General features: G+C 36.4%; 1 protein-coding gene across 2 annotated transcripts in view; it reads right to left on the bottom strand.

The window, feature by feature from the left end:
* The window catches only part of LGR5 (leucine rich repeat containing G protein-coupled receptor 5), a 200,349-nt gene that overhangs the window by 62,745 nt on the left and 114,010 nt on the right, over positions 1-23,594 (bottom strand). For both annotated transcript variants that reach the window (XM_069081932.1, XM_069081931.1), the window contains exon 4: positions 15,541-15,612. In XM_069081932.1, coding sequence (XP_068938033.1) covers positions 15,541-15,612 — 72 coding nt within the window. The remainder of the gene's footprint in view (positions 1-15,540; positions 15,613-23,594) is intronic.

Here is a 23,594-nt window from a genome sequence, read left to right as displayed (position 1 = left end):
ATCTAAAATTTACCAGGTCAACAAAATGTGCAAAGTAGTCAGTAGAAGACCCTTTACTTTTGTGCAATACATAAAAAAATCCTCATTTAGGCAGCAAATGTTCTAACAAGTAATATAATTTCATTATGATACCTTGTATCTTATAGCATTTCTAGTGATGTGATTTTTTTTAGTGGGGAAAATACTACACCAAATTGTTAGAGGTATGATTCACCAGAAGGTTTGGAGACAGAGTACCTGGTTTCAATTTCCCACTTTGCCATTTAGTATCAATGTGATCCTGGGCAAGTCACAATCTCTCAGGGAACTCAATTTTCTTATCTGTAAAAGAAAGGGGTTGGACCATATGGCCTCTGAGGTTCCTTCTAGTTCCAAGTCTCTGAGAATATGAGAAAGGTGATTTTTTTTTCTAATTTCTCTTCTCTTCACAGAAAACAATTTCTCATTCCTATCAATGGCGTCAATATTCCCCTCCTAAGTCATATCCAGACTTGAAATCTTGTGATAATCTTGAACTTCTCTCATTACATTATTGCCAATATCTAATTGCTGATGAGGGGTGCTGGGAAAATACACATTTATTAAGTCCGTAGTATGTGCCAGGCATTTTATAAATATTATATTGATTCTCACAATAACTCTGAGGGGTAGGTATTATTAGTACCCTCCCCCAAGTTTACAGTTGTGGAAACTGAGACAGAGAGAGTTTAAGTGATTTGCCCAGAGACATGCAATTGGTCAGTGTTTGAGACTGGAGTTGTACTCAGGTCTTCCTGATTCCTGAACCAGTGATAAATCCACTGCTCACCTAGCTACTTTACTGAGACCTCTCCATTCTCTCTTTAAATATCTATACCCGTACCTTTGTCGCTATTCCCACAGTCAAGTCTTTAATCACTGAATAGATAAATTAACCACCAAAATTTATACTTTGGGTAGGCACTAGGCTATTCAGGGCATTTTGACTTTTGTGTCTGTGTGTTTGTGTCGTCTTGTGAAGCCTGTAGACTCTTTCTCAGAGCCATGTTTTTAAATGCATAAAATAAAATTTTATGATTATGAAGGATATATGATTATGATTAGATTAGAAGGATTATGAAGGAAATAAAGATCAGCATTTCTTCCCATCTAAGTACAAAGACCACTTGCAATCTATCCACAAACCCTGCTCTAAATGGTTTCTGGAGTTTTTCTGAGCTTATATAATTCTGCAATCTTCTGTCACTTCTGTCCTGCTCCTAGGTCATTACTGCTCATTGGGGATGGGAAGAGGTGGCCACGCTAACAAAGTACATCCTCTGCTAGATCCTATCAAGCTGGATAGATTTTGAGTGTGGCCCAATATTTGCTGACTCTGTCCGTCGTCCAAGTTCTAAATGAGCTATAGTTCTTGTCACTGAACGTTAGCCACAAGGGGCCAATTCTCTTGGTTGGAGTGATCGGTAAATTGGAATGGAAGTCTGGTGACCTCCTTCAGTGGAAGAAGCTATCATACCTGTGAAAATCACAAATTCTTGAAGTCTATATTCAAGTATTTAAGGATTGAAGTCAGATTCTTTGGCTAATATATTAATAATGTTTTAAGGTTTTCAAAGTGCTTTACATATAATAATAATAATAATAATAGCTAACATTTATATAGCAATTACTCTGTGCTAAGCACTTTAAAATGATCACATTTGATCCTCATGACAATATTTTCTCACTTAATCCTAACAATCCTGTGACTTAGGTACTCTTATCCCCATTTTGTAGAGGCAGAGAGAAGTCGAGTGATTTGCTCAGGATCACACAGCTGAAGAGTTTTTGAGGCAGGATTTGAATTCATGTCTTTGTGGCTCCAAGTCAAGCAATCTATCCATCACACCACCTAGAACCTCTAACTGGTCTCCTCTCTTTAACTGATCTTTTCTGAACAGCTCTGGGAGATTATTGCTCTCATAATCTTTCTTTTGTCATGTTACTTCCCTGGCCAAGAATCTACAATAATTTATCTAATCTTATCTCTCACTATCTACTCTCTAGTTAGTTAACCTGGTTTCATCATCATCACCCACACCTGCCGGTACTCATTTCTGCTCAGATCGATCAATAATCACTTGCTCATGTGTCCCTCTTAACCTAGCATGTTCTTCTCCTATCCAAACCTTCAAGGCCCAGCTCATCTTACCTTTTCCTTGAAGCCTTCCCTGTCTATTTCTTTTTTACAAAGGAAAAATGCAATTGTTATCTTTTGTTTTTACATTGCCTATTTTTTCCCCTTGTATCACTCTTCCTAACCCCTCCCAGAGAACCATCTTATATAACAAAGAATTTTTTTAAGAAAAAAAGAGGAAGATGAGATGAAAAAAAGTCAGCAAAACCAAGCAATACATCAAAATTATCTGAAAGTATAAGAAATGATCCACATCTGTAAATCCCAACACTGCAGAGGTCATCTAGTTAATTTTTCAGATGAAGAAACTAGGCTCAGGGAGGTTAAATGAATAGTCCAAGGTCACCAGGTGGTACTGACCCCAAATCCTTTGACTCCAGTCAGTTCTTTCTACCATACCACATGAAATTGTCAAGAAAAAATAAACCAAAGCATCCATATCCTTTGATCCAGAGATTTCACTACTAGGGATATACTCCAATGAGGTGCCTTTGTATCTCTTCTTTGGGTCTATGCTTGTCTGTTGTAATTTTTAATTGTTTTAAGACTGTTGTTGTTTCCATTTACATTGTTGTTTTGTATATTTCTTCTCTTGACTTTTCTTACTTTCATATTATTCCCTATGTATTCATTATTTAAAAGTCTTCATCTTCCTTGGATTGCAAGTGCCTTGAAGACCAAGAACCTATCATGGTATGGTGAAGAAACTCTGGACATGGCCTTAAACTGAAGAGCTATGGCTTTGAATATCAGCTCTGGTCTTTTTCTAGATACATGACCCTGAACAAATCACTTAAATTTTCTGAGCCTTAGCTTTCTCCCCCGTAAAATGGGGGTTCAATTTCCACATCACAGTCTTATTACAAAGAATGTCAATCAGTCATTCAATAAACATCAAGCACCTAATATTTGCCAGGTACTGTGCTAAGCGCTGAAGATGCAAAAAGAGGTAAGAAACAGCCCCTGACCTCAAGGAGCTCAAAGTCTGTTGGAAAGACAATGTGCAAACAAACTACATACAGGATAAATGGGAAATAAACAAGAAAGGGAAGCAGCTAGAATTAGAGAATGTGCTCCATCTTAAAACTCTATGGAAATGCGAATTATTATAGTTCCTTAAGCTCCCCTACAGTGCTTAGCAGAACGCTGGCAATTGTTTGATAAATAGTTGTTGGATTTAAAACTTGGTCAGAAATTTAGGCTTGAACCTCAATGGTGCAGGAATATATTCTTTTTTGTCAGGAGTTTAATTTCTTTTGTACATTTTGGGTCATTATTTTGGAGGCTTCTTGGTATAGTGGATAAAATATTAGGCTTGGAGTCAGGGAGAAATAGGTTATAATCCTACCTTGGATTCTTTCTGTGTGAACCTGGGTAAGTCACTTAACTTTTATATGCCTCTGACAACTTTCAAGGACTTATTTTTAGGTGAGTTGATCTGCCTCAATGAAAAGAGGTAGGCTGGGTAAGTATTATTTTGGACTTTTCAAAATCTGACTCCAGATAAATTTCACAATACAACTCTTCACTTATGCTCTATTGCAGATAGTTTGGACACTTTATCCTTAAACTCCTGCCTCAGTGCCTTTGAACAGGCTGGACCCAATTTCTAGAATGCACTTTCACCTCAATTCTGCCCTTCAGAGTTCTGGGCTTCCTCCAAGATTCAACTCATTCAGCACCACTATGTGTAGTTTCCCTCATTCTTCCAGCTAGGTCTCTCCTTCCTGTGAAATTATATTGTATGGGGTGGCTAGGTGGTGCAGTGAATACAGCACTGGCCCTGGAGTCAGGAGGACCTGAGTTCAAATCCGACCTCAGATACTTAGCACAAAAACTAGCTGTGTGACTTTGGGCAAGTCACCTAACCCCAATTGCCCTACCCTTCCCCCCTCCAAAAAGCAAAAAACAAATAATAATAAAAAAGAAATTATATCGTATTTATTTACTTGTCTGAATGTGGGTTCCTTGATACTGATGATTTAAAAAAATTCTTGTCCTTGTAAATTCAGTGCCTACTATAGTGCCTTGCATAGAGTAGATACTTAAATTAATTCAAATCATACCTCAGATACATATTAGTTGTATGACCTTGGACAAGTCATTTAACCTCTGTCTTCTTCTGTTACCTCATCTGTAAAATGGGGATAGTAATGGTGCTTACCTCTCAGGGTTGTGAGAATCAAATAAGATAAGTTTATAAAGCACTTTGAAACCTTTAAAGCATTAGTTACATGCTGTTCTTCTTGTTATTATTAATACATGTTGGATAAATGATTATCCATTTTGCATATGAGAAAATTTATAGTCAGAGAACTTAACAGACTTTTCTCAATTACATTGTGAGCTCCTTGAGAACAGAGATTGTCTTTTGCATCTTTTTTTTTTTGTCCCTAGAGCTTAGAACAATGTCTGGCATGTAGTAAGAGTTCAATAAATCCTTATTGACTAACTAACTAACTTACTTTCCCACGGTCGCAGGGAAAATGAGGAAGGTGCTTGAATGCCCTTTGCTCTGCAGGTTTATACTTTTATTTTCTCCCACCCGTGACCGGACAGAGGAAGTAGTCACATTGCCAACAGTGACATATGCCAATATGCAGAAAGGCTTCCTTTTTCTCTTTATCGAAACTCAACCAACTCTCAAATGTTTTAGGTGAGAACACCTCCATGCCCTGCACTAACTCTATCTTAGCGCCTTCCCTCTGGGACTATCTCCAGTTTATTCTGTGTATGTCTTGTAGGTACATGTTGTTTGCATGTTGTCTACCCCACTGTATTGAGAGCTCCTTTAGGACAAAAGCTCTTTTGCCCCTCCTTGATCCTTACTGCTCAGCACAGCACCTCGTTCATGGTAGGCACTTAGTAGATGGTGCTGGACTGACTTAGCGCCATGCAGTTCTATTTCTTTTCCATATATGCTGGTTTCTAATGCCTCTAGAATTCCATTCTTCCTCTTATTCAATGCCTTCCCTAGTCAGGTGATCCCTTTTACTCATGTATACCTGCAGTGAAAGGCAATGGGGCACAGTGAAGAGACAGTCTGTCTTCACCAGGAAATTTAAGGTCCACCGCTGTTATTGATTACAGTATGATCCTAGGCAGATAATTTAATGTTTTGGTGCTCCCTACACAACTATCTAATACTATAAATTGATCAACATTGGCTGAGCTACATTGGTAAAAGGAGTCTCCTTATCAGGAGTTTCCTTTCTCATGGAGCTACAATCTAAAAAATTACTCTGAAGGGATAGTTATTGCTATTAAGATAGTTACATGACTGGACTTAGAGTTAGGAAGACCTGAGTTCAAATCTTGCCTTGGTTACTTCTTATCTGTATGAGCCTTGGCAAGGCACCTAACCTGTCTTGACCACAGTTTCCTCATCTGTAAAATGGGGATAATGACAGCACCTACTTTACAGGGCTGCTACGAGCATCACATGAGAAAACATAAAATGCTTTGCAAACTCAAAAGTGCTATATAAACCCTAGTTATTATTGTTTTAATTTCGAGTGTCTCCAAATGGATATTCTTTATGTTTAACATTCATTTAAAAAATCTTGAGTTCCAAATTCTGTCTCCCTCCAGCCCTTCCCCTACACATTGAAAAGGCAAAGCAATATGATATCTATTACACATGTGAAGTCATGCAAAACATATTTCCATATTAACTATGTTGCAAAAAAATGAAAACAAGAAAAACGAAGTGAAAAAGGATGTTTCAATCTGTACTCAAAGTTCATTAGATCTCTCTTAGGAAATGGATAGCATTTTTCTTTCTTTCTTTCTTTCTTTCTTTCTTTCTTTCTTTCTTTCTTTCTTTCTTTCTTTCTTTCTTTCTAGCAATTGGGGTTAAGTAACTTGCCCAAGGTTACACAGCCAGTTTTTTTTTGTGTGGGTTTTAAGTATCTGAGGCTGGAACTGATCTGGGTCCTCCTGACTCTGGGGCCAGTGCTCTTACTCACTGTGCCACCTAGCTGCCCCTAGAATTCTTTTTTTTTTTTTTGCTTTTTGGAGGGCAGTTGGGGCTAAGTGACTTGCCCAAGGTCACATGTCTAGTTTTTGTGTTAAGTGTCTGAGGCTGGATTTGAACTCAGGTCCTCCTGACTCCAGGCCAGTGCTCTATTCACTGTGCCTCCTAGCCACCCTGGATATCATTTTTCATCAGGATTCTTTTGGAATTGTCTTGGATCATTGCATTGATTGTTGTTTCTATTACATAGAAACATTAAGTGAGCTCACCTGTCTAAATCACTTTCTGAGAAGGAAGGCTCCATTTTTGTAGGGGTTCAAAGTAAAGCTTACCATTTTAGAAAATGTATTTAGTAGCCAAATGTGGACAATTAGGACAATAGTTTAGGTATTTAGTCAGCACCCAAACCTTCTTACTGTTCCTACTCTTTCCTCTCCCTCCAATTGCTTGACTCCTCTGTGCAATTATCAAAATTCTTCTTTGATAATAGACTAGATCTGAAAACCAGACTGTACAAGGTCATAGCTTGACTTCATTGGTTTTACATAGTTCTATAGTTTTCCCAGATTCTTTATGCCTTTTCCTAGGATTCTAGGATTTAGAGATAGAAGAGATTTTATTTTATTTATTAAGCAATCGGGGTAAAGTAACTTGCTCAAGGTTACACGGCCAATTATTTTTGGAGACTTTATTTTAGAGACAAGAAAACTGAGGCCCACAGAGGTAAAATAATTTACCCAAAATCAGAAATCTGGTCTGAAAAACTAATTATACTGACTACCACAGTAACAAAAATTCTGTTTTCCCTCTGGAGTAGAAAAAAATTGGATATGGAATTGAAGGAGTGGATTTTGCTGTCACTTACTAGCTTTATGAAGTTAGGCATAGGTAGTTTACTCCACTGAATCTCAGTTTCCTAACTAAGATGGGGATAATATTTGCACAACCTATCTCATAGGGTTTTGAGTATCAAGTAAAATAATGTATGTAAAACCATTTGTAAATCAGAGAGAACTAAATAAATTTCAGTTATAATTACGGTTATTTTTAAGTTATTAACTCACAAGGTGCCAGGGTTTGGGAGGGGTTAAGATTTGACTTACTGCAAAATCTGTAATCTGACCCTAGTCCTCAAATAACTCTAAGACCAAAAGTTTCTTCGGTGAAATGTAACTCACTGTGAATTCTGATTACATTTTCTACTCCATTCCAGAAAAAAAGGAAATTAAATTATATTTGATTACATTACAAAAAATCCTTTCTGGGACCAGGGCAGTCAGATTTGCTGCCAAAAGGCAAAAATACACATGATCTACATTGTGAAGGCACTGTACTGCCTGGTTCTGACACTTGCTTCTTCCTCCTTTCTCTTTGCTATGATAATCATATAGTTGGTAGAATAGAATAAAAAAAACCCTGTATGTTTTTGTTAAGAACAAAAAGTGGATTTCTTTCATACACAAATAAACGGAGAAGAGTATTCTTTGAAATACAACTTTACCATTGATTACTAGGCATGTACTATGACCTTCTCTCTGAAAGTTTTCATTGAAGAGGTTCTGTATATTTTGACATAGCAAAGTGGGCAGTTGTGGCTATTCAGACTTGTTTGGTTTTTGGAATACTTTTGTGTGTGGGGGGTCCATTTAATCAGTCAATGAACATTTATTAAGTAACTACCATGTGACAGTTACTATGCTAAGTACAGGGAACACAAAGAAGGGCCTAATGGTCTAATGGGTCAAAAGATAATTTAGATTTCTTGCCTCCTACATATACAGTCAAATGAATATCTAATTTATTCAAATGCACAGTATATTTTCCTTCGTTTATCTTTCACATAGTTAGACACATTAGTATCTATCATACCACCAAAAACTAGGGCTTGTGGGATTTTGTTCAAGGGTGAGGGACTTAATAGCAGTCATCCCCTCCCAGAACTACAAATAGCAGTGATATCCACTCTACAGAGGGGACAAGATCAAATAGGGGTTTCCAATCTCAATCAAGGATACAGAAGGTAGTGGAATTTGGCCCTGGTGCCAAGTCTCAATCTAGGGACTGAGGCTGAATATATGATAAAAATTCTGAATACAGCGAAGGCTTACTTCTATGGGTTAAAATAAACTTAAGAGGTAAGCCAAAAAGAAGAGAGTATATTCTCAACAGGTACAAGTAGAGCCTCAGGGAAAAGAATGGTTTGGACTCAAGGACTCTAAGGGAAGCTAAAAGAAATGAAGCCAAAGATAAAAATGGAAATTAGAGCTCTTGAGGGAAAAGTTAAGAGAAGAATAAATATCTTAGAACAGAAGGTGAAAAACCATTCCCAAGTGGTGGTCTTCCCGATACAATGGAGCCAAAAAATGATTCCATGAGAGAACAAGAATTATTTGAATAATGTTTTCAAAAAATTAAAAGAAAGCGTAAGATTCTACAATTAAAAACAACTAATATGAGAAACAGGTCAAGAAGAGTTAATTAAAAATCATCAGATTCCTTGAAAACCACGAACAAACAAACACCACCCCTCTCCCAGATTTTAAGAAATCATCTAAGGAAACTGCTGATATATATTAAAACCAGAGGGAAAGTCAAAATAGAAAGAATACAGGGTTCTTCTGGAAACAAGAAAAGCAACCCAAACCAAAAATGCTCAAGAAAGCCATAAAGTACAGAGCTTCCACATCAAAGGAAAATACCATAAGTAACCAGAAATAAAGAAACCAAGTGTGAAGGAAGCAGAATTGGTATCACAGAAGATTTATTAGCAATTAACATAAAGAAGAGAAAATCTTGGAATACAACATATGAAAGGTAAAGGAAGGGCTTACTTATAAACAAGAATAACTACCTTACAAATTTAAGCATAATCTTACAGAAAAGGGGGGAAACTGAACCTTTAATATAAAAGAATACCTTCAAGTATTCCTTATGAAAAGATGGCAGCTACTTAGGATATTTGAAAGGCAAACATAAGAGAAACCTAGATAGGCAAATTAAATTTTAGTTATTGGAAGTGGCTAAATGATGATGAAATGCTTATATTCTAATAGGTGGAGAAGGGATAACTTTTCTTTCAGTATCCCACTGGTTTCACAGGTCACAGAGGAAGTAAAGAAAGGAAGTCATAGGACCTAGAGGCTAGTTTTATTCCATCTTGTTGGTTTTAATTGAGGAAGAAAATGGGGGTAAAAAAAGAATACATTGGGGAAGAAATGAGGAAGAAAGAGAAGGACCTTACTATTTCTCTTGTTTGAGGTACATAAAAAAGATAATATTTATTAATATAAATAAGATTAATTAAATATTAAAATCACATGATAATATTTATAGATGCAGAAAAAAGCTTTTGACAAAATATAGCCCCCATTTTTTTTTTTTTGCTAAAAATCCTTAAGGGGCGGCCAGGTAGCACAGCGAGTAAGAGCACCGGCTCCAGTGTCGGGATGACCTGGATCAAATCTGGGCTCAGATACTCAGCACCACACCCAGAAATAACTGTCCGTGTAACCTTGAGGAAGTTATTTAACCCTGATTGTTTTAAAAAAAAAAAAGAAATCCTTAAAAAGATAAGAATAAATGGGCCTTTCCTTAACATGTTAAGCAGTATATATCCAAAACCAAGAGCTAGCATTGTCAGTAATGGTGAAATTCCAGTGGACTTTCTAATAAGATCAAGGATAAAGCAAGAATGTCTATTATCACTACTATTGTTTGATTTACTTCTAGAAATGCTAGCTATAGCAATAAGATTACAAAAAAAGAAATTAAGGGTACAAACAGACAAATGAGATACAAAATTCTCTCTCTTTTTTTTTTTTGCAGGTGACATGATTGTATAGAGAACCCTGGAGATTCAACTAAAAATGGATTGAAATAATAAAAAATTGAAGTATAGTAGCAGGACAAAAAAGAAACTTCATTCTTTCTGTATAGTACCAAAAAAACTCAGTAGGAAGAGAGAGAAAAAGAAATTCTATTCAGAATAATGCTTAAACATCTGGAATTCCACTCACCAAGATATGTGTAAGAATTTTATGAACACAACTACAAAACATTTTACAGAAATTTAAATAATTGGATTATTAGGATCAAATAATTGGATTATTAATTTGAATAATTATTAATGATTCACATTAATTGCTCAAGATTGGGCCATACCAACATAATATAAATGATAAAATATAAAGTAATATAATATAAATTACTTTATAAATTTAATTCCATGTCAAACAAACAACTTTGAAAGACTTAGAAACTTTTTGCATTAAAAACAGTTTTGATTCCAGAAGGCTAATGATGAATCATGCTTCTCAGGTCTTGGCGGAGGTGACAGATTAGTGGGGTAGAATTGGGGATGTGCATTTTTAGACAAAACTAATGTGGGGATTTGTCTTTCTTAAATATACTTATTTGTTTCCAAGAAAACTTTTTTAATTGTGGGAGTGGATAGGAGGAGTTGTCAAGGGTAGAGAGATAATAATGAGAGTGATGTAAAAAAAAAGAAGAGAAGTATCAATTGGACATTTATAAAATACTGAAAAGAGAGCAAAAGGGAGTTCAAGGGTCCCACTCAAGGGCAGTGTTGGTGCTTTGACATTAAATATGATATACTTGAAAACAAACTAAGCTGTATGTGAGAGAGACTCAGTTGCATATACAAGCTTTTCATAAGGAGATTTTTAGGTTTGCTAATGTTCATCATAATCATAATTAAATAGTAACAAACGTTTAGAAAATCAAAATCGTAGTCAAATTTGATCAGGAGATGACAGCATTTTAATAAACCCTGGTTAACAAAGCAATACGCAGCAGCACTCAGAGCCAATTTTCATGAATCCCAAGGGACCCAAAAGTGGGAAAGTGAGTATACATCTAATGCCATCGATAAAATCTAATTCATACTAATGTTAATGCATCTACCTCAATGCCTCTGTTTCTGACGGGATAAGTATCAAATGAACTCTTCCTTTTTTGGAAACCTTATAAACATAGCTGTCCTCTGTGCAAAGGAGGAGTAATTGTTACCGTACATTAGAACTTCCCAAGCCGGTGACACCTTGTGAACAGAACACACTAGAGTGTATGGAGTCAGAAACCAAACTATCCACTTTTATCAGGGAAGTTCAGGCCTAGTTTGGAGGGGAACAAAAGGATCATGGTTTCCTTTGCCTCAAAGAGTTCACTTTTGCTAGTGATTTTCTTTTCAGCTGATAGTGGCTTTTGGTTACCAGTGCTTGTCCTCCTATCTTCTCTCTGCTTCCCAGCTGTTTAAAATTTCCATTGGCCACTGCCATTATCTGGATTTTAATCTGGTCACTAGATACCAGCTCTGTACAGAGACAACACAAGTGCATGGTTTTTTTTTTTTTTTTTTTGCTCTTTTGGCCTCTTCTTTTCTAAGTCGGGGAAGGCATTGGCAACAAAGAACCAAAGATACTGTCATGTTATTGAGGAACAGCCTTGGACGTTCAGCAGGATCCTCCCTAAGCAACAAAGAGCCCTTGTTGGCTGCTTATCTTTGGTCCAGAATACCTATAGAATGACGAGAACTGCAAAGAGACTTTGTATGTTTGAAGTTAAAAAAAATTAAAAAGAGGTGGCTATAATCTCCAACGCAGAATTTCCCTCATTGTTTTTAGGGGAAAAAAAGATCAAAAGAACAATCTTGAAAGACTTATGTTCCTTCTCTCATGTCATTTCAATAAAGGGGACTGAGTAAACTGCACTAGTAATTATTAACCAACTGATTCTGAACACTGATTTTCAAAAGGTTGTTTGCAATTTTATTATTGCCTTTATTAGGTCATTGGTAAATGTATCTCTTTCTTCTCCCTTTTTAAGACTGGAAACTGAAATTTTGCTCAATAAAGTGTGTTTCCTATACAACTGAAGTTAGAACAGAGGGGAGGCAAATATAGGCTTGAGGTCAGAGGAAATTATTTTTGCTTTTTTTTGGAGGGCATTTGGGGTTAAGTGACTTGCCCAAGGTCACATGATGAGCTTTTGTGTTAAATGTCTGAGGCCAAATTTGAACTCAGGTCCTCCTGACTCCAGGGCCAGTGCTCTATTCACTGAGCCACCTAGCTACCCTGGGAAATTGTTTTTTAAAGTTAGAGGTAACAAAAGGCAGAATTGAGTGCCTCTGAATGAAGATAGTTCCCACCTGTTCAGTATGTTCTAAAAGGTATTTTTTTGGGGGTATTAGATGGATATAGGTTGAAGTCCCTTCTAACTCTGAAAATCTGTGATTCTCTAATATTGCATGTACACATGTATACATATTTCACAGGCTGTTTGTCTTATATTCATATGAAGCAGCTGCACTGAAGTCTAAGTATATATTTACATATGAAAGCATGAAATAGATTATAAACAAATTCAAATTAATTCTCATAAGAAGTAAAATTATAAAATTTTAAATTCTGAATAAAATTATATGTAATAAAAATTTGAATAAGGACTCACAATTTTGACAAAGTATTTCTGGTGTCACCTCAAACCTTTTGTCTAATCTTAGAAATATTCCAAGTCATCATGGCATCAACTCAATGAAGGGTCAGTTAAGGTTCATCAGTATTTTAGCAACATGCATTTAGCACCCACTATATGCCAGGCACTGTGCTAAATATTTTACAAATATTATCTCATTTGAGCTTCAGAGGTTGTTACTGTTCCCTTTTCATAGTTGAAGAAATTGAGGCAAGCAGATTTAAGTGACTTGTCCACAGCTATTAACTGTCTAAGATTGATTTGAACTTAGGTCTTCCTGATTCTAGGCCTACTGGTCTATCCACTCTCAATATCTTTAGTTACCCTTTCCACATCACGATTTTCTATATTGTGCTTTTGACACATCTCTGGTCCCCATAAAAAATTAAATGGGAATTTTTTTTTGGGAGTTTTGTGGAAGCCACAGATGACATTTGAAGGCCAGCAGATCACAAAGAAAAAGTTTAGAGACTCAGAAATGCATAAAATATATGTATAGTATTGTATAATATCAACATGTTTTATCTTTTAATATTGTAAGAAAAAGAAAAAAAATTCAGACTTCTCTGGTATGAAAGGAGTGTCAAAAATTTTTATGTGAATTTTCCAGACTGTCGGGGTTCTGAGCCCCTAACATTTGTGATGTGGAAGGGATAACTATTGATAGAAGTCGACATCGGTCTCATGAAAATTATGAGCAAATTATGTATGGCAGAGACCATCAGATACCCCTTAGTTGGGGTGGAGAGGGGAGTTTACTTTTCTTTTCCTATTGTATTGAGACCACTACAGATTGGGATTCAGAGGCAGGCATCAAATTCCTTAAGCAGATAGGAAAAGGATCTGCTGCTAAATATGACACTCCCCTTCTAGGAATCCTGGAAGTGTCAATGGCTTATTTCCATAATCAGAGACCCTGAAAGATTAAAGATTGGTGGTAGGTGGGATGGGGAATTAGGGATGATGGAAGGAGAATTATTCCCTTGGTGTTCAATTTATTTGACTGAATTCCTGGAGCTAGACACTAATATCCTGATATTAGCTCAGGATAGTAACTCAGGATATTAGTTAATGTCAGAGGGGTCTGAAGTAGACCATAATTTCTTGTAGGTCACTCCTAAGCCTATTTCACTTCTTCCTATATTTGGCCTCATTCTGAATTCTAGGATAAATCTAGGGGCATCTTTCTCTATTTCCTCATCAATTACTAAATTACAACACATCTACCATTAATTGATTAGCTCTCTGGCCCCACCCTAGTTTATTAAATGTTTATTTAATAAATTCTGGAAATGTCTTTCCTCATCAGCAATTGCTCATACTTCCCTTGATATCAATACATCTGGCCTCAAGACTAAATAAATAGTGAAGTTCTTGGATATAATTTTTATTAACAATGTAATCAATGATGACATAAAGACATAAATAATTATTTACAATGTTTTAGTGGTGAGAATGACCACACCCAGATTCATCTCTACCTCTCACTGTAACTACAGATGACTTCTGGAAACCCAGTTCTGCCATTCACTTCACTCAAGGTACCAAGCAAAGATTTTTTCCAAGAATTTTCTTCATCTTCTTTGAAAGATAACAGTTCCATCAGGAAAATAAGTTTCCTCTATCTACAGTGAGGTTAAATGGCTTGCCCGTGTTAATTCAGATAGTAAATGATAGAACAGGAATTTGAACCTAAGTTTCTTGAGTCCAACCAAATCTAATGTGGTTTCCATTATGTTATGTTGTCTTTCTTGTCTTTATTATTTTGGCATGTAGTTTCTGAAATTCGATACATCTACCTTTGGGTTCCAATCTCTCAACTTTCCTTTTCCCTTCACTTGTTTAAGTGAGTGTATATAGCAGTTATTACATGAAATTCAGCAAGCATATTTTTAAGTGCTTACCATGTACAAAGAATTGTGTTAGGCACCTAGAATACAAAAACTAAACCAAAAAGTGGTCCCTGACTTCATCATGTATCAGGGGAGAGGACAGACATGCTTTTCAGAGCATAAGTAAATATGTTAATTGGAAGAGGAAGAGAACACTGAAAACGTATCAAGAAAGGCTTCCTTCCTAAGGAAGGAACACTTTGGAACTTCAAAGGATGCTTGAAGATTCTATGAGTATCTCTCTCTTTCACTCATGTATAGATTATATATCTACACTTGAAAAATACAATTATTTATATATTTATGTAGCATGGTAAAATAGGCTTACTATATTTAAATTATACATTAATATTTAAATTTATTATATTTATATTAAAATCATAGTTTAAAATATGCATATATATATACATTCAAACCTATGATTTCAATGATAGAGGCAATTCTTGGTAAGGTCACTCCTTTGACCAATGCAGACCCAAGACCCAAATCTGTTCTGCAACTTAAGAGTTTCTTGGGGTTGTATTTTCTGGGGGTTAGATGACTTGCCCAAGGTCATGCAGCTGGTCAGAGGTGAGACTTGAATCCATATCTCTCTGACTCCAAGATCTGTTCTCCATTCACTATGTCATGGTGCCTTTTCATAATATTAGCATTGATAATTCATTTAAGTATGACTCAAAACTGACGAACTTAATCATAGACTGTAGGAGAGAACTAAGTCAAGGTCTTGATTTTTACAGATCAGTAAAACTGAGTCCAGATAATGAAATAACAATGGATTTAGAATACTAGTTTGGTTGCCTCCTACCTGTGTTACCTTGGAAAAGTTCCTTCACCCCATCTGGGCCTTGGTTTCCTCATCTGTCTAATGAGGAGATTAGTCTAGATAATCTTTAAGGTTTCTTGTGGCCCTAAATCTCATGATCCTAGTGGTGGATCAACTCTGAAGAGGCAAATTCAACATTTGTATGATCTCCTGAGCCCAAATTTATCCTAAATGGCTGTGTTATTTTAATTATACTTACAGGGATTGAAGACTTCTCAAATTCTGGAGAGCCTCTGCGGGGACCTGTCTAAGCTGATTATTCTGCAGCATACTGGTATGAAAAAACAAAACAGAAGTACACTATTAGCAAAGAAAGTGACTGATGCTAGTGAAAGAACACACTGAAATTTATCTACAGCTGAACAGAGAGAATAATGTTGGCAACAAAAAGATGCCATATATTTGTTAAAATTGGGGTCTTGTTAATAAGCTTAATAAACTCCACATTTTAAAATCCCTAATTTCCTTCAAAGTTTGACTCATTTCTTTCTGCATAAAGCCTCTTCTTCCCCATCTTGTATTTATACATTTATTTTGTATGTACTTAACTAGGTACATGGTAAAATGTAAGCTCCTTGAGGACAGGACTGTTTCATTTTTATCTTTGTATCCCTACTGCCTGGAACATAGGAGGTATTTAAAAATACTTGTCAGGTGATTGATTTATCACCCTAACCCTAACCCAAACTCCATGTGCTGAGAATCCATTTCCAAGTCATTTTTTTTTTCTGGCAAGCCACTAAATTTATGGTATCAAACCTATTATTTTAATCCTAATCCTAACCTAAAATAATTTTTTAAAAAATGTATTGGTTTTTTTTTTGCATTTATCCTTCCAAAAAGCAACGCAAAAATGAGTTAACTCCAACTTATCCTTATAAATCTTCAACAATAATTGGCAGGCATTAATTGGAAAATTCTGTTTCTGCTTAAGGTATTTTGACTGGAGAAAACAAAAAGATTTTTACAGCACTTTGGAGTACAGTGAAAAAAGCTTTCACAATAGCTAACAGCTTCTTTTAAAAAGTGATTCTGCAATGACTGCTTTGAGTATAAATAGATGAGGCTATTAACTGAATATGGGTCTAGGTCCTTGTAAATTTATTTTTCTCACCCACACTGGCATAAGAAAATAAAATGAAACACTTTCTCTGAAGGTAAAAGATCACTTCATATTTCCATAATTCCTCTAACTTTAGGACCTTTAAAGCACTTTATAAACATTAGTTAATTCATATAGTATCCCTCTGCTGCAGTAACTGGACAATTATTTATTACCCCTTTTATTGGTGTGTGTGTGTGTGTGCGTGTGCGTGTATGTATGCACGTGTGTATCCACACACACATGATTTGATAAAGATGGAACAGAGACAGAGATGAAATGACATATAATGACTCTGAGCCTCTGGGAGAAAAAAAACCCCAACCCTCCATTCTTAGCAAATTCCATCAAGCAAGGACAACCAACATCTTCCCCTGTGTTTCAATGCCAGAAATTCCCAGGGGCTGCCTAAATCTGAATCTACAGAGCTACTTATATGATTCTACCCCAACACAGCCCTACTGCTCACCACCATGGAAGCTTTGTTGTGGTCCAGGGAGGGCAGGCAGGCAAATCATTCCTTGCCTGAATAGACTGGTCTTTTTCACAAGAATTTGCAACCCCATGGGAATAGCATGGTTCAGAAGGTGATGGACAAATGCCATTGGACTGGATTCTGAGCAAACTGGAGCCAAGTCCTTGTTCTTGAAAGGACAGTCTGTACATGGAACAATTATCTGAGATGTTCCTCACTTTCCACAGTGAACTCTTACAGGATTTTGGATGAAAAGTTTATTTGGGCAAGATGGGGATTTTGCTTTTATTTAGGGTTTCAAATATTGGGCCCGATTTTTTTCCCTGCATTTTATTTTCCTGACTCCTTAATGCCCCTTTCTCTATTATTTTCCCATCTTCCCTTTGATGATGCTGGCATGTCACTCAACCTCTCAGTCACTCATTTTCAAAATGCAACTAATACTTAAACTACCTGTCCCACAGAGGTTGTAAGGAAGTTGTATAAACTTTCAAGAACTATAGAAATGCTTTATAATGATTTATCATTACATATAATTTAATACATTAATTTTAATTAATATTAATTAAACAATTATAATTTAATAATAAATCATTAGATTAAACAATTAATCATTGATATATTAAATATCACTTAAAATAGAAAGTAAAACCATTTATAATGATATTGTATAAAATACCAGTTACCCTTAATAATAATAATAATAGCAAATGCTGTGTTTGTATAAGAGATTAACAAAGGGAGGAGGGGGAGAAGAAATAAGAACATGAAACCCAATAAATATATTAATCATCATTAAATATAATTTAGAATAAATTCACACAAACAATATATTATTAATTCTATATTATGCATTGTTGGATATTAATTTATGTTATAATTAAATATAAATTCAATATTACTATTAAGCATGGAGTATTTATTCATTTGAAATAATCTTATCTTTCCTGTCTGTTATAGGAGGTGTCCCAAAAGTCTTATTGCACTATGACATTTGGGATACTTTGTAAATTTGCGAGAGACTACATGGTATAATAGAGGTTTATAAAAACAACAATGAACAATGTTAGGACCAGCAATACTCTCAAGTGTTACCTGAACCAGATTAAGATGCAGTTGGGAAATATATAAAAATTTCACTTTTTTTTTTTTTGCTTTTTGGAGGGGAATTGGGGTTTAGTGACTTGCCCAAGGTCACACGGCTAGTTTTTGTGATAAGTGTCTGAGGCCAGATTTGAACTCAGGTCTTCCTGACTCCAGGGCCAGTGCTCTATTCACAGTGCCACCTAGCAGCCCTGAAATATATAAAAATTTAAAAATACAACAAAACATAGATAATATTACAATTTAAAACTAAGTCAATATGGCCGGCTTGCAGGATTTCTTATGTACATTTGAGTTTGGCACCATTGGTAGCTAGAAGGCTAGCTCTGGATTTAGGAAAATCTGGGTTCAAGTCCTACACCTAATATACTGACTGTGCAATCATGGCCAAACCAATTAAACTTTCAAAGCCCCTAGGCAACTCTTTTAATTACAGAAGAATTGTTGATCTGTATTGGTGGAAGACATTTCCACACTGGGATTTGTTCATACTGATGGAATCACAGGTCTGAAAATACAAATGCAAACCTATCCCGATCATTCTCATCTCTGATGGCACTTTGTAGCAGTCTTATAGATAAGACAGAAACATTTCCAAAATGAGACTTGAAAATCCATTATTAAAAAGCATGTCTATATCAAAGATTCTTTACTTGAGATCAAAGAATTGGGGAACAGGTTTGAAGGGGGTCCATGAATGGGAAAAAATTATATCTTTTTTCCCCACTAAATTTTGATTTCCTTTTTAATTCCATGTGTTTTATGTGTTGAAGGTATTTTCCTTGGAGGAGTCCATATGCTTTATCATCCTGCAGAAAGAGATCTATGTTTTTATTTTGTCAGAGAAAAGAGTTGTGGATGTAACTGGTGACATTCCCCTCCTGATGAAAAGGGGAGGTAACACTGAGCTTAGAGTTATCCACCTGGGCTATTAAATTCATCAGAAAAGAATGTAGTGAAGCAGTGTGGTGAATAAAGCTCTGAGCCTGGAATCACGAAGACCTGAGTTCAAATTCAACCTCAAACACTTACTAGCCCTGTGACCTTGGGCAAGTCACCTAACTTTTGCTTGCTTGAGTTTCCTCAACTATCAAAAGGAGATAAAAAAAAGCATCTACCTCCAAAGGTTTGTTGTGAGGATCAAATGAGATAATATTTGTAAAGCCCTTTGAAACTCTTAAAGCTCTGTATAAATACTTGCTATGATTAAAAGTTGTGAATGCTCAACCACTTCATGTAGACACAAACTAACTTATCAGTAAGAAATAGGTTTCTTACTTTGGAGTACATAGGAAAGAAGTATTAAAGCAATGTATTGTTTCTGCTGGAATACCATATGTTTGGTGCCGGTGAGGGAGATGGGGAGGAGATACAAAGATTAATTAGTTAGAGTCCTTGCTTTGAAAGTGATCACTTCTTGGCAATTCTCAAAAAAAAAATAGCCAATGGATTTTATGCATTTTCAAATGGAACCAGATCAAATGTAAAGCAAAGAATAGTGATGATGGCAGGGGAGTAATATGAATGTGCCTCTGTGGTGCATTAGACAATGAGGTTGAAGTCTCCTTTAAAAACTATGCTTAGTATACAACATCTATTCCATTGACTCATGTCCCTAGTCCTAGAGAATGTTAACCTACTCATTTTTGGAGCTCCTACCCTAGGACTCAGTCTAGTTGATTGGTGATTGAGTGCAAACTAGCCCACAGTCCACTTGACCTCCTGGATGGCTGCAGATCAGATACCAGACCATATTTCATCTCTACATTCCATCAAGCCATCATCTTGCCATCTGCTTGCCACTGCTCAGGTACTCCCCCCACCCTCAGTCCCCACTTATCCATCCCTTCCTCTCACAGCAATAAAATAACAGTTCCACCACTTTTGAGGGGTAACTAGGTGGAATTGTAGATAGAGCACTGGGCTTGGAATCAGGAAGACTCATCTTCATGAGTTCAAATCTAGTCTCAGATATTTACTAGCTGGGCAAGTCACTTAACACTGTTTGCCTCAGTTTCTCATCTATAAAATGAACTGGAGAAGGAAATAACAAACCACTCCAGTATTTTTGCCAAAAAAACAAAACAAAACAAAACCCAAATGGGTTCACAAAGAGTTGGACAGAGACTGAACAAGAACAGTTACTTATGGAAAGGGAATATCAATTTCTTGACTTCCACTTCCCTATATGCTTTGTGTTCCCCTATTAGATTATAAACTCTTTGAGGGCTAGAACTGTTTTGTTATTTTTAAAAATTGTATCTCCAGTGCTTAGCACAGTACCTGGCACACAGTAAACCCTTAATATATGCTTTTTTATGAATTTGTTGATATAGAACATATCATAACTCAAAATTAAACCTAGTAGAATGTAAGCTCTTTGAGGGCAGGGAGTCTTTTCTTTTTCTTTTTTTGTCTTTGCAAGATTACCAAGAGATTATGGATACTTTGGCATATTAGAGCATAGTCCCAACTTTTAGCATAGTGCCTTGAATGTGGTATGTCCTTATTAAATTCTTGTTGAATTGAACTGCATTAATGAAGAGAAAAATGAATAGCTCTTGGATACGCACACATACAGAGAAATATGTGTATGTATATATGATATATTATATATATAATCAAACTGAATAATTAATATGACAGGGTGCTTTTGCTAGCCTAAATGGATAATTTTGACATAAGAATTTGGGTTGTTTTTTTTTAACCCTCCAATTATTTATATATTAGCAATTATATAGACCTGTTCTGTTTGTATAAACAAACATTTTGTTAAATGAGCTTAAACATTGAGGGCAGCATAATGAATTTAGTTACTGTTTAATAAATTTTCAAAACATAGATTAGGAGACTGATCAGTTTATTTTTTAAAAGTTCCCTCGCTTTAATTATGTCATCTATATTAACACAATGCCAAACATAAATAAGTCACTTATCTATATTGTTTCCAATATCTAATTGATCAGTATCATGAAGATGGTTGATAGCAGACACAGCTGCCAAAAAATCTTCTAAGAGTACAGGTTAGACCTTGTCACTCCATGTTATGAGAAACATCAATGGCTCCCTAGCGCTGTTAAGAAAAGATACAAATTTTACACGTTGGCACCTTTACAATCTGACTCTAGTCTACTTTTCTTGGTTTATTGTTCTACCCTCTACAGACTCTATATTGAAACTGTCTACTTGCTGTCCCCATATTGGGTATGTGTGATAGTAATGGCAATTAAAGATTCCCCTGTATTGGCTTGGTTTTCAAATTGATTGTGTTAAAACCCAGAGCTTGTTAATCCCACCTGTGGGATGGACTTGTTGATGTAAAAAGAGAGTCCTAAACTGGGAGGAGGAGCAGGTGATGTAGATTTGGAGAGACAAGAGAGAGGCAGAAGAACCTTTTGGAAGCAGCACCTCGTGGAGGCAGAGAGAGACTGAGAGAATTACTGGGGGCCACTTTGAATTGCCCTGGACTTTTGAGACCTGCCCCCTGAGCTGCCAAGGACTGAGGAGACATGGCTGTTTTGCTGGTACTTTGTCTGTCTGTTTTGATGTTGTTTTGCCAGATTTGTCCACTGGTGAAAGACAGTCCTTTTGTTGAAGAAGTCCTGGAACCTGGCTTTTGGTTAAGAAGCCCTGAGACTGTCCTGCAGACAGAGAGTGAATACTGTCCACTGGTGAAGGACAGTGCTGTTGTTGCAGGGGTCTAGGAACCTTTCTGTTGGTTCAGAAGCCCTGAAGAAGGATTTTCTTGTTGTATGTTTACAGAAATCCTGGGAGAGGGTTTTGCTAATGTTTTCAGGGGTTCTAGGACTGTTCTACAGACAGAGGATGAATTAATGAAGGGACTGGCAATGTATCTTGTGGCCTTGCTAAGCCTTGTCTCCCCAGGAACTAAGATTGCTGAGAACTTGCCTCATGTCAAGATGAAGAAAAGACCTCAATTTGGGTATTCAGTGCTGTGCTTAAACTTGATGTAACTCTGGGGTAGATTCAATTGTGATCCAGGGGTGGGGAACTTTTGACCTTTTTGTGTTCTATGGTTGAACAAATGAATGTACTTTACTTATGATTGGAAACTAATCTCCATTTGAGAAGGGGGGCTTTGTGATGGACTAAATGAAGGTATAGCCTAGGGGTGGAGGAGTAGTATTTAGAACAGGGACTTTGTAATTGATTGAATGATTGGAAGGTCCTGGGGTGGGGTAGTGCTTGGAGATTATTTAATCACACTTAGTAAATGCTGTATTTGGAATGATGTCATGTTTTGATCTTCTCTGTTCTTGGTTTGTCACTGAATAAAATGGAGAGAACCTATGCTGGTATTCTGAACCTTGGGAAGTTGCCTTTCCTTGGCATTACATTACATTATGGCATGATATTACAGTATGCCATCTCTCACCTCCCTGATTTTGCACAGTTGTCCTCTATACCTCCAACTTCCTCTTCATCTCTTCCTTTTAGGATTATGAGCTTCCTTCCAGGCTTAGTTCAGATATAATCTTCTAAGGAAAGCCTTCCCTAATTCCCTTAGTTCTTTATGCCCACCCCTTTCAGAATATAAGCTTCTTGATGGCAGGAGCTCTTTTTCATTTTTGTCTTTATATCTCCAGTGCCTGGTACAATGCCCTGCATATAGTGAGCACTTAATAAATGTTTGTTGTATTGGATTTCGTCATCACCAGAATGATTAGGGGGTCTGGAAAAATAGCAAAGAAAACTGCCTATATGGCACCAAAGAAACTTATTAAAAAAGAAAAAAAAAATAAGCCACCTAAGGCAGACCAAAAACTATTTGCTTTCTTGAATTCAATTAAAGAAAATATTTGCATTCAAATTCATTTTGTGTGGAAATAAGAGCTAAGCCTATTTAAATGCAATACCCTGTGCCTAAATGTTTCTCTCTAAGTTAAACATTGTAAGAAAGGAAAAACAATAGAAAATGCCCTCTGAGACTAAGTGACTTTTAAAGCTGTACCAGATTAATTCAATTTGCATTCTCACTCTTACTTACCCACAGGACTCCTACCCGCCCCAAAGAGCTAACTTGAAAGTGAAAGGGAGATAAGAAAAGATGAGAAAATGTATCCTCTCCTTTGCAGAGGTGGAGTATTATGAGGGAAGGAATTTGCTCACATTCATGCAGCAAGCAGGTTAACTAAGCCAGGATGAGAATCTTAAGTTTTCTGATGTTTGTAGGCAAGAGACTTTTTTTTTCCTCCCCAGCAGCACACGTGACCTTGTTCAAACCCATTTTTTGAATTGAGGGGTGTTTGTGAGACCCTGATCTTTGTCCTCCCTCACTCCCCCTCCACAAGCATTAGGTTTTATGATTGCTGCCTTCTGGCACTAGGGGTCTGATGTCTGATGTGGATTTCTCTGTCCTCTCCTGTTTATTCACATTCATTTCAATGCCCCATAGAAGAAATTGATGATTGAGAATGCAATTACTGATGGAAAGTGACAACTGAATTCCCCTTAAAACCAGATGGTCATGTCTGGATTTTTTTATCTGGTTTTAAGATAGATCATACACTCTGTAACACCACTGGAACCATTAACCATATGTCCCTGAAAT

This window comes from Petaurus breviceps, unplaced genomic scaffold, assembly GCF_028583685.1.
Source record: "Petaurus breviceps papuanus isolate PSGF00001 unplaced genomic scaffold, PetGlider_PUasm1.0 156, whole genome shotgun sequence".
Taxonomy (NCBI): Eukaryota; Metazoa; Chordata; class Mammalia; order Diprotodontia; family Petauridae; genus Petaurus; species Petaurus breviceps.
Note: the sequence above shows the minus strand (reverse complement) of the source record. Positions and strands in the feature narration are given on the sequence as shown.